Source organism: Kryptolebias marmoratus, linkage group LG15, assembly GCF_001649575.2.
Source record: "Kryptolebias marmoratus isolate JLee-2015 linkage group LG15, ASM164957v2, whole genome shotgun sequence".
Lineage (NCBI taxonomy): Eukaryota > Metazoa > Chordata > Actinopteri > Cyprinodontiformes > Rivulidae > Kryptolebias > Kryptolebias marmoratus.
In genome coordinates, this window is record NC_051444.1 from 31509522 (window position 1) to 31521973 (window position 12452).

A 12452-nucleotide genomic window follows, 5' to 3' on the forward strand; every position below is an offset into this window, starting at 1 on the left:
CTAATTTTCTGATATGATGAATTTGAGATTTTCATTTGTTGTCATTTGTAATCATCAAAATTAAACGAAATAAACATTTGAAATATATGAGTTTGTATGTAATGTATGAATATAATATACAAGTTTCACTTTTTAAATGGAATTACTCAAATCAATCTACTTTTTCATGATATTCTAATTTTATGACCAGCACCTGTATGTGCTCTTGGCACCAGGACACCTTAGGTTGCAGTTCAAAGATTGACTTTGTTGTCGTTTCATCTGATCTGCGGCCGCATGTCTTGGACACTCGGGTGAAGAGAGGGGTGGGGCTGTCAACTGACCACTACCTGGTGGTGAGTTGGCTCTGATGGTGGGGGAGGATGCCGGTCAGACCTGGCAGACCCAAACGTATTGTGAGGGTCTGTTGGGAACATCTGGCGGAGTCTCCTGTCAGGTGGAGCTTTAACTCTCATCTCTGGAAGAACTTGAAACATGTTCCGGAGGAGGTGGGGGACATTGGGCCTGAGTGGGCCATGTTCCGTGCCTCCGTTGTTAAGGCGGCTTATAGGAGCTGTGGTCGCAAGGTAGTTGGTGCCTGTCGCGACGGCAACCCTCGAACCTGCTGGTGGACATCGGTGGTGCAATCCAATCGGCATACAGTTCGAGTGGTCACTGAGGCAAAAACTCGAGCATGGGAGGAGTTCGGAGAGGCCATGGAGAAAGACTTCTGCATGGCTTCGAGGCGATTCTGGTCCATCATACGGCGTCTCAGGAGGGGAAAGCGGTGCAGCACCAACACTGTTTATAGTGGGGATGGTTGCTGCTGACCTTGACTCTGGATGTTGTAAGTCGGTGGGCGGAATACTTCGAAGACCTCCTCAATCCCACACAATCTCCAGTGCTGAGGTCACCAAGGTGGTTAAAAAGCTCCTTGGTGACAAGGCTCTGGGGGTGGATGAGATTCGCCTGGAGTTCCTTAGGGCTCTGGATGTTGTAGGGTTGTGTTGGTTAACGCGACTCTGCAATATTGTGTGGACATCAGGGGCAGTTCCCCTGGATTGGCAGACTGGGGTGGTGGTCCCCTTATTCAAAAAGGGGGACCGGAGAGTGTGTTCCAACTACAGAGGGATCACACTCTTAAGCCTCCCTGGTAAGGTCAATTTGGGGGTTCTGGAGAGGAGGGTCCGTCGGATAGTCAAACCTCGGATTCAGGACGAGCAGTGTGGTTTTCGTCTTGGTCGTGGAACACTGGACCAGCTCTACACTCTCAGCAGGGTCCTTGAGGGTGCATGGGAGTTCGCCCAGCCAGTCTACTTGTGTTTTGTGGACTTGGAGAAGGCATTCATCCGTGTCCCTCGGGGAATCCTGTGGGGGGTGCTCTGGGGGTATGGGGTACCGGGCCCTTTGATACGGGCTGTTAGGTCACTATATGACCGGTGTCAGAGCTTGGTCCGCATTGCCGGCAGTAAGCCGGACTCGTTTCTGGTGAGAGTTGGACTCCGCCAAGGTTGCCCTTTGTCACTGATTCTGTTCATATTGTTTATGGACAGAATTTCTAGGCGCAGCCAAGGTGTTAAGGGGATCCATTTTGGTGGCCTTAGGATTGCGTCTCTGCTTTTTGCTTTTTCCTGTTGGCTTTATCAGGCCGTGATCTACAGCTTTCGCTGGAGGGGTTTGCAGCTGAGTGTGAAGTGGCTGGGATGAGGATCAGTGCCTCCAAATCCGAGGCCATGGTCTTGAGCCGGAAAAGGGTAGAGTGCCTTCTCCGGGTCGGGGAAGATGTCCTGCCCCAAGTGGAGGAGTTTAAGTATCTCAGGGTCTTGTTCACGAATGAGGAAAAAATGGAGCGGGAGATCAACAAGCGGATTGGTGCAGCGTCTGCAGTGAAGCGGGCACTATACTGGTCTGTCGTAGTGAAGAGAGAACTGAGTCAAAAGGCGAAGCTCTCGATTTACCGGTTGATCTACGTTCCTACCCTCATCTATGGTCACAAGCTTTGGGTAGTGACCGAAAGAATGAGATCGCGAATACAAGCGGCTGAAATGAGTTTTCTCAGCAGGGTGTCTGGGCTCTCCCTTAGAGAAAGGGTGGGAAGCTCGGTCATCCGGGAGGGACTCAGAGTAGAGCCGCTGCTTCTCCACATCGAGAGGAGCCAGTTGAGGTGGCTCAGGCATCTGGTTAGGATGCCTCCTGGACACCTCCCTGGTGAGGTGTTCCAGGCAGGTCCCACCGGGAGGAGCCCCAGAGGAAGACCCAGGACACGCTGGAGGGACTATGTTTCTCAGCTGGTCTGGGAACGCCTTGGGATTCCCCTGGAGGAGCTGGTCCAAGTGGCTGGGGAGACGGAAGTCTGGGTCTCCCTGCTTAGGCTGCTACCCCCGCGACCCGACCTCGGATAAGCGGAAGAAGATGGATGGATGGATGGATACCTCTGCCAAGCATGTTATGTTTTTGGTAGTGTATGTCCGCCCGTCTGTAAGCAAGGTTCCTTAAAAACTAATGCACAGACTATTGGTTGTTTTTTTCTGTAATTCAGCAGGCCTATTTCGGACCTGTCATTGACTCATTTTAACCTCCTCTCTGCTGCGACCCCAGCAGAAATGTGAAAACAAGTCTTGAGTGGCTGCTTTTAAACACAGTGCATCATTGGAGTTTGAGTTCTTTAGTTTATACAGAAAGTGGTCCCAGTATTATTTAAAAAATTCCCAACAAGCAAACAAATTGAACTGATTTGTAATGTTTGTGTGCCTGTGTGTTTGTGCCCCTCTCAGGGGCCCGAAATCGAAGCACTGCAGTGTCTGTAACAAGTGTGTGGCCAACTTCGACCATCACTGCCGATGGCTCAACAACTGTGTGGGCAGCAGGAACTACAAGTAAGTGTTTGATGGGTTTCTGTCACACCGTTCAAGGTTGACCTGTGTGGGAGGGTGTATCTTTTGGTTATCTTTTTAGGACCATTTCTCCTATATTGTGTGTGTGTTTAAAAACCTTGTGAAATGACCAAAACAAAGTTGGTCAAAAATTAAAGAACAACAAAAAAAAACAAAAAAACATGAAAAATCATCAGTGTTACAGCAGCTGGTTATATTACATGTTTACAATAATAGTACTGTTCTAGTACAGTGTATGATGTAGTATACAGTGGTGTGAAAAAGTGTTTGCCCCCTTCCTCATTTCCTGTTTTTTTGCATGTTTGTCACACTTAAGTGTTTCGGAACATCAAACCAATTTAAACAATAGTCAAGGACAACACAAGTAAACACAAAATGCAATTTGTAAATGAAGGCGTTTATTATTAAAGGAGAAAAAAAATCCAAACCATCATGGCCCTATGTGAAAAAGTGATTGCCCCCTAAACCTAATAACTGGTTGGGCCACCCTTAGCAGCAACAACTGCAACCAAGCGTTTGCGATAACTTGCAATGAGTCTTTTACAGCGTTCTGGAGGAATTTTGGCCCACTCATCTTTGCAGAATTGTTCTAATTCAGTTACATTAGAGGGTTTTCGAGCATGAACGGCCTTTTTAAGGTCATACCACAACATCTCAATAGGATTCAGGTCAGGACTTTGGCTAGGCCACTCCAAAGTCTTCATTTTGTTTTTCTTCAGCCATTCAGTGGTGGACTTGCTGGTGTGTTTAGGATCATTGTCCTGCTGCAGAACCCAAGTTCGTTTCAGCTTGAGTTCACGAACAGATGGTCGGACATTCTCCTTCAGGATCTTTTGGTAGACAGCAGAATTCATAGTTCCATTTATCACAGCAAGTCTTCCAGGTCCTGACGCAGCAAAACAGCCCCAGACCATCACACTGCCACCACCATATTTTACTGTTGGTATAATGTTCTTTTTCTGAAATGCAGTGTTCCTTTTACGCCAGATGTAATGGGACACACACCTTCCAAAGAGTTCCACTTTTGTCTCATCGGTCCACAGAATGTTTTCCCAAAAGTCTTGGGGATCATCAAGATGTGTTTTGGAAAAATTGAGACGAGCTTTAATGTTCTTTTTGCTCAGCAGTGGTTTTCTTCTTGGAACTCTGCCATGCAGGCCATTTTTGCCCAGTCTTTTTCTGATGGTGGAGTCATGAACACTGACCTTAACTGAGGCAAGTGAGGCCTGCAGTTCTTTGGACGTTGTTGTGGGGTCTTTTGTGACCTCTTGGATGAGTCGTCGCTGCGCTCTTGGGGTAATTTTGGGCGGGCGGCCACTCCTGGGAAGGTTCACCACTGTTCCATGTCTTCGCCATTTGTGGATAATGGCTCTCACTGTGGTTCGCTGGATTCCCAAAGCTTTGGAAATGGCTTTATAACCCTTTCCAGAATGATAGATCTTAATTACTTTCTTTCTCAATTGTTCCTGAATTTCTTTGGATCTCGGCATGATGTGTAGCTTTTAAGGATCTTTTGGTGGACTTTACTGTGTCAGGCAGCTCCTATTTAAGTGATGTCTTGATTGACAACAGGTGTGGCAATAATCAGGCCTGGGTGTGGCTAGAGAAATTGAACTCAGGTGTTAAAAACCACAGTTATAGTATATTTTAACAAGGGGGGCAATCACTTTTTCACACAGGGCCATGATGGTTTGGATTTTTTTTCTCCTTTAATAATAAACGCCTTCATTTACAAATTGCATTTTGTGTTTACTTGTGTTGTCCTTGACTATTATTTAAATTGGTTTGATGTTCCGAAACACTTAAGTGTGACAAACATGCAAAAAAACAGGAAATGTGGAAGGGGGCAAACACTTTTTCACACCACTGTATAGTACCCATATCAGGTTCAGGTTGTAGTACAATTTGTAGTTCGATGTGTAGTACAGTGTATAGTGCTGTGTGTAGTTTGATGTGTAGTACAGTGTATAGTGCTGTGTGTAGTTCGATGTGTATTACAGTGTATAGTGCTGTGTGTGGTTCAGAATGTAGTACAGTGTGTTGAAGAGGATGCACTCATCAGTCCTGTATGTCTTGCAGGTTTTTCCTTCACAGCGTGGTCTCAGCTCTGCTGGGCGTTTGTCTTGTTCTGGTTTTCTCCTCATACATCTTTATTGAGTTTTTTCTGGACCCATCAAAACTCCGCACAGACAAACATTTTCTGGGTAAGATCTGACCTTTGACATCTACCCCTAAAAGAAAAAGAAACTGGTGAAAAGGACAAAAGTGACAAGTGTGTGTGTCCACAGTGAGGAATGAGACAGGTGTGTGGTTCGTCTTCCTCCCTGTGGCTCCTCTCAGGTCGGCAGCAGCGGTTATTCCCGGTCTGGCTGCCATCACTATCGCTCTGGGTCTGCTGTCATCGGTGCTGCTCTGCCACCTGCTCTGCTTTCATATTTACCTGAGTAAGACAAAACTCACCTCATTGTCCACCTGTCTGTTAATTTTTTTCTGAAAACACCATCACCAGGGTTTCCCCCACCATATTGTAAACCTGGCGGGTCGCCAGGCTTTGGTGACCCGGCCGCCAGGCTAAGCTCCGCTTGTTTATTATAAATACGTCATTTTTTATACACGTTTTTTTCCACCCGCTCCCCCAAAACCGCTACCTTTATCTACCTCACCGCGCGAGGGTGCGAGCGCCAACAGTGACACAATCGCACTGTCCCCACCCCTGCACGAAGGTCCCGCGCGGTGTTGCGTTGTGCACCTTCTATAACTTGGTGTGGGCAGCGCGCACCGCGCTCCATTCAACCATCTGCTCTTTTTTACCGTATCTCCACTGGTTATGTAGCGTACTGCCCCCTGTCCTTTTGGAGAATACTGCACCGATGTAAGCGCCAAGTATAAACGCCTCCACCGCGCGCTCAGGTCCACGTGCTGTTTGCGGAGCCCTGCGGGACTCTAATGATCCCTGAGGCCGAGACACCTTCAGCTACCTGGAGTTAGCATATTGTCAGAGCCACAGTAATAAACATGGAATGAGCGAGGTTAACCAAAAATGGTTAGTGGAGCCGAAATTCAGCAGGTGGCTTTACAAGACCGAATATGGTAAGCATGTTTTGAACTTAGTGAAAATATTATTCATGTTAGCAGTAAAATGATGCTATTAAATTCAGCATTAGATATGCACAGTACAGTACAGCATCTCTCTGGGTTTCAGAGTTCTCTGTTGTTATTCATTGGCCTGGAAATAAGACGTGTTGGTGCTTTGTTTGTACTTTTTCATTTATGTTAATTTAATTTATTTGTAAATGTGACTTAAGTTAGGATTTAAATTAGGTGCAATCAATTAGTATTTATTTTAATTGTAGTTTTGTTTAAAAAAAGTATTTAAAAAGTGCCTTTTTGTAAAACTGTAGTTGGCACAAATATCTTACAATATCAAATAATAAATAGCCATATTTTCAACTTTCTGTCAACTTTGATCTTTTTTTTTTTACAAAATCATGGTCGGCCGGCGAACGGCCGGTGAATAGCCACCTACCACCGGGCTTAGCCTCTTTTCTAGGGGAAACCCTGATCACTATCAGAGTAATCAGAGCCTGACCTTAATGTCACTTACCATGGATTTTATTGAAGTTCTCAGAAAGTAATCACTGAATGTAGGGGTGCACAAATACCACATTTTTTCAAGCCAAGTACATTTACTTACATTTGAGTATTTGCTAATGCTGAGTACCAGTAGGAATACTAATAAATTATATTATTTAATACAATTACTCTGAAATGTGTTTGAAAATCAGAGGAGCTTACGTACCAAAAACATCTCTCTGACATGGTCAGCTGCTTGGCCATGGAGGCCCTTCAAACACAAAACAAGAATTTTAAAATGAATCCTAAAATTAACAGGCCAGCCAGGCAGCCAGTGTGAGGGCTTTAGAATAGGGCTAATTTAAAGATCTCTCTCTGGTCTTGGTGATGTATTGTTCTTTTTGAAAACCCAGAAAGGAGAGTATTACAGTATCCCAATTTTTAAAGTGTGCATCACTCCCTCAGTGTTTGTCAAATAGAGAAACAGCCTTACCTTGGAAATATTTTTAAATGACAAAAAGCTGCTTTTATATACGTGGATAAAAATCTAAATCTAACACAAGACCTAAATTTCTTGCGTCTTGGGATGGCTTTAGTGATTCATGAAGGCGCCAGTCTCTCTCTCTCTGAGCCTTTGAACCAATGATGAGCATCTCTGTCTTGTCCTGGTTCAGCTGTAGAAAGTTCTGTGGATTATGGATACTTCTATGAGCAGATTATTATTGTATTTTCCTTCTCTACTTTCACTACATTGCTTCTGTTCTAGAAAAGCAATGAAAGATGAAGAATATGTTTTATTAATTTGTTTCTGAACAAAATCAAAAACCAAGAAGAATGTACATTCTTAATTATTCATTCTCCACTTTTTACTGGTTTAATTTCTACAAATTCAGATAATTACAGTTATGGTCATCAACTAATTAACAGTGGAAAGCAAAAAATTGTCATTTAATGGTCATGAAAATATGTTCAGATTTAGCATATTGATGATAAAACATGACACACTGCCCTCCCATAACATTGGGTACTGTTGTATTGAAACACATTTATGAGTATGTATACATGTACACAGTATTGGACGGATACCTAGTACTGGTATCAGTACTGATGCATCCTTTATTGAATGCACATCTATAACTAAATAACTTAAAGCAACCCAATCTAAAACGATGACCACAGCTTATTGAGCTTAGCAAACATAAATTGATTATAACTCAAGTTTACAGATAGTAAGCTAAAATTTGATGTGGTCATAGTTGGGAGTCATTCCCAACTCATATTCTGAAAACTAACAGATCACACAAGATTTTTTAAAACTGTGGCAGGCAAGAAGGTGGGTGATACCGAAAATTACTTTCCTTTGGAGGATGCCCTTAATAGAATTGGGCTTTGGATTGTTGATTTAATAACTCTCCCTGATGTCTGTCCACTACCCACTCAAAGCTAAGTACAAATACCTTTGTGTGTGTGTTCTTACACAGTGTGGAACAGACTCAGCACATACGAGTACATTGTACGGCAGCGCCACCGTCTGGACGGCAGAGACTCAAAGAAACCAGCTTCAGTGAAAGAAACTAGACCGCCCCCATTCGTTAAGGTAAATGACTCTCTCTTTGCTGTAGAAGGGGAAGAGGTCGGACTTGGTGGTTTGGAGGAAGCTTTTGCTTTGAGCATCTGTCTTCTGCTGTCCTCCCCCTCATCAGGACGTGAATTACTCAGGGACTCTGGGTTACACCAACCCTCAGCTGGACGTGGAAGAACCGACTACTGTTGCCGTGCAGGGCGATGCAGAGTAGGTCCTCCTTCTGTTCTGATTCTGTTGAGATTTGTCCTGAAATTGAATCCGGTACAGATCCAGATCTGTGGGTCTGCTCGTGGCCTGTTGAGATTGGCTGAGGGGGGCTGATTGACAGGGTCCTGATAAATCTCAGTAAACAGACGTCAACGGTTGTTTCATACCACAATGAGGCCAAACCATGTCACCATGGAGACGGTTTTCTTTGCTGAAAACAAAGTGTGCAAAATGAAATTCTTTGGCTATGACTTTCAGGAAGCAAACAAGTGTGTGTGTGTATGAGCTGAGGGAGGAGGTCTAACAGAAGGCCTTCAGTGTGAATGCTGACTGGTTTTTTATTTATTTATTTTTGCTGTATTTTAGCTCATTTCAGTTTTCCTTTCAAGAGTTTTTACCTGTAAATAACGGTACAATTCAAATCAAAAGGTTAACAGCCCTCAGTACAACACCTGACAGCAGCTGAGCCGTTGTCAGACACTATTGTTGTTTTATGGCTCAGCAAAGATCTGCATGTTTTATTTGTTTTTATCAGCAACAACTTCTGTGAAAATTTTGTTTTATTTTATTAAAAGAATGACCTTTGACAAAATGCAGTTAAAAATGATTTTAAGAGTAATATTTGTTTTAAGAAAAATCACATGAGTCAGTAGGCAGCTGGGTAAAAAAATAGGAAGAAAGAACAATAATCACTCCTCTGTTGATTAAAACAGCTTCTTATAGCCTCTAAATGTGAAATATGGACTCTCGTATCTTTTTAAGACCAACCAAAACATAAAATTTAGGAGCAAAAAATAATATATTTATGAAAAAAATTAACTCATCTTTTCCTGTGGTTAAGATAATCTTTTCATTCCCCTAATACATATACATATATAAGTTAGGGGATTGAAAATATCATCTTAACCACAGGATAAAGATGAGTTATTTGTATACATATATCACACACACAATGATCTGCTAAGTGAATGTCTCAGCAGAAACCCAATGTATTGGAGAAGAGGAGGTACATATCTGTACCACTGGCAAATTGAGGAAGTGGCTGTCAGTAAATCCTACCAGGGGCTAGAAAGGGCTGGAGTAAAGGACAGCACAGAGGCACTAATCATGGCAGGACAAGAGCAATAGAGGCCAGGGTCTATCATACCAGACAGTACCCAAGATGCAGGCCGTGTAAAGATACCCCTGAAAAAGTCCAACACATAAGAACAGGATTTAAAATGCAGGCAGGCAAAGCGTACATGGAATTCCATAATCAAGTGGCTGGAATGGTGTACAGTAACATCTGTACCGAGTATGAACTGGAAGTCCCACAGTCAAAATGGAAGACTCCATCTAAGGTGGTGGAAAATGGCAGGGCTAAGATACTGTGGGACGTCCAGGTACAGACTGAAAAAACAGGTGATAGCTAACCAACCGGACACAGAAGAAAGCTGTGGAGATAGATGTAGCAGTCCCAAGTGTAACATCAGGAAGAAGGAGCACGAGAAGCTGGAGAAATATCAAGGGCTGAAAGAGGAAATGGAGAAGTTGAGGAGAGTCAAGGCCTCGGTGGTATCAATGGTCATCGGAGCACTCGGTGCTGTGACCCCCAAACTGAAAGAGTGGCTCCCACAGATCCCACGAACAACCTCAGAGATCTCTGTCCAGAAGAGTGCATTCCTAGGAACAGCTAAGATACTGAAGAGAACCCTCAAGCTCCCAGAGGACCCAAGCTTTAAGTGAAAGTGGAGCCGGCCATCTGGAACAAATAAGGCAAGATGAAAATTATATATATCATAATTATTGTAAGAAACAGATAAATTGAAGCTTCACTGTGGCACAGAGTTTGCCCTCACTGACAGGTAATTATCAGAATGACGCATCATTGTGGCTGTTTCACAATCAACAACTGTTAATCACAGACTCAGACTGTGACAACTTTCTCCTGCATCCTGCGGTGCTCTTGTCCCTGATTTCTGGCTGTGAATCATGATGTAACGCAGATCCAGAGGCTTTATGAGTTTAAACCCCCATTTTCTCCATCGGTGCTTTTTCACTGTTATTCTTACATTGAGGTTTTGTCCAAAACAATTAGGTCATGGCTGGTTAACTGAACTAACTGTAGTAACACTTTTCCTCCTCTCCTCCTCTATGCACTCTATTTTTCCTGCAGGTTTTAGCTTTCAAAAATATTATTTGTTAGGACAATAAGGACATGTTAGTAGTTAATGATATGTTCGTTCTCTGCAAGATAAATTTGTAGAGGGGTGGGTGATGATGTCCTCCAGCTGCAGTGAATTGGTAATGTGTGAATACCTACAGATGTTTTTTAATTGATTACATGCCATTATCTTCCTTGGATAATGGTAGGGAAGATGCTGTAATGTATAGTAGAAGTTGAAGAAAAGTATTATTCAACAAAAATAATTGCATACTACTGAAGTTGTTTTCAGACCTGCTTTGCTCTCCATAACTCTGATGGTATCTGAATATGTCTGAGTCCGTCTGCCACATTAGTCTCATCAAGGCTAACCTCTGAACTTTTACTCTTTGAACACAAATCTGACCTGCAGCCACATTAACACACACATCAGTGTTCAAACTCCACAGCTGATAGAGACCCTCTGAGAAATCTGTTATTTCTGGTGCAGGTATCTTTGATTTACTGAAAATACAAGTTCTCCTTCTAACATAAATTAGTGTGTCAAGTCTCTGATTGGGTCTTTGCACTAAATGTTGGTTAGAAGTCACATAATCACACGTCAGAGTTTCTATCTTCAGTCAGATGGGATGGTTTATCTGTTTGTGTGTGTATGTGTTTTAGTTTCCGGCCTAATGGCAAAGTGAGGAGTGTGTCCAGTCCTGTCATGGAGGAAGAGGCTCCGCCCACCGTTTCTACAGAGCTGAAAACAGTAACACACATTCATCGACACACACAGGTAACACACACATTTTTATAACAAAAGAATATGGAAAGCCAAAAGCATAATAATTTGCCTCATTACAGCTTCCTTTGAAATGCAAATGCAAGGATCCGTAAAGTTCCACTCTTGAGATCTGGGTTCAGAAAGTGTCAGTGTCAGAGAATCCGACTGCTGTTGTCGTGGAAACGAACGGCCAAACTCCAATATAGATGTTATAGTTTCACTGAAAAACAGCTTTGTGTACACGGCCCCTGAGAAAGCTGCCCGGATGGGAAGCAAAACTTGTTTGATTTGAGATGTCCTGAATGATTGAGAATCTACAGCAGCATTTGAATAGAGATGTAACAAGACCCTCATCTCACAAGAGCAAGACAAGATGAGATTTTGTAATTTTTTTATTTTATTTTTATGCATTAAAAAAAAGCAAAAGTCAATCTGGTATATACATGGCTCCAATCATCAACAACAAGTACGTGGACAGAACAAACAGAGTCACGACATAAGTCTCTCTTTTCCGCCCCAGTTCGTCATTCAGTTTAATAACCATTTCTCTATGTGTTTCTTATTTTGGTAAACACATTGCCTTCATCTTCCTCTTTTTTTCCATTGAATTGAACTCACTTCTTCCATATTTAGTTAAATTTATCCTTTCAAACTTTTAAAGAGAGTAATCCTTTATTTTAAATATTTCCAAAGTTATACCAGTCCTCCACCATAGTGGGTTTAGCGGTTAGCCAATTTTCTGCTGTCAATTTCTTGCTTGCTGTCAGAAGTACCTGGAGCAGCTCAACACCTCTCTTTGTCAAACCCCTCATTTTGCCCAAATAAAGCATCTCAAATTAAAGTTGGATTTGATTTTGTAAAACCATGCTGTGTTTTGTGAATATCTTTCCAATATTTAGTAATTTTAGGGCAATGCCAAAAAGTCTTGAAGTGGTTTGCGTTGACTGTATCAACTTGTCTTTAACAGTTCTGGATTGTGCCTCTGTATTTCCCTTGGTTTAGGGCAGGGGTCGGCAACCCAAAATGTTGAAAGAGCCATATTGGACCAAAAAAACAAAAAACAAATATGTCTGGAGCAGCAAAAATTAAAAGCCTTATATAAACCTTATAATGAAGGCAACACATGCTGTATTTATCTATAGGTGCTGGTTATAAAATTAGAATATCATGAAAAAGTAGATTGATTTCAGTAATTCCATTTAAAAAGTGAAACTTGTATATTATATTCATACATTACATACAAACTCATATATTTCAAATGTTTATTTCATTTAATTTTGATGATTACAAATGACAACAAATGAA

At 42.4% G+C, this 12452-nt stretch overlaps 1 protein-coding gene and 1 long non-coding RNA gene across 3 annotated transcripts in view; one reads left to right on the plus strand and one right to left on the minus strand.

The window, feature by feature from the left end:
- The window catches only part of zdhhc1 (zinc finger DHHC-type containing 1), a 33179-nt gene that overhangs the window by 9438 nt on the left and 11289 nt on the right, over positions 1–12452 (plus strand). For both annotated transcript variants that reach the window (XM_017436439.3, XM_017436438.3), the window contains exons 4-9: positions 2754–2855; positions 4953–5077; positions 5162–5317; positions 7928–8043; positions 8150–8238; positions 11045–11159. In XM_017436439.3, the coding sequence (XP_017291928.1) occupies positions 2754–2855; positions 4953–5077; positions 5162–5317; positions 7928–8043; positions 8150–8238; positions 11045–11159 (703 nt within the window). The remainder of the gene's footprint in view (positions 1–2753; positions 2856–4952; positions 5078–5161; positions 5318–7927; positions 8044–8149; positions 8239–11044; positions 11160–12452) is intronic.
- LOC112451409 overlaps positions 1–12452 on the minus strand; it is a 46916-nt gene that overhangs the window by 3956 nt on the left and 30508 nt on the right. The window lies entirely within an intron of this gene.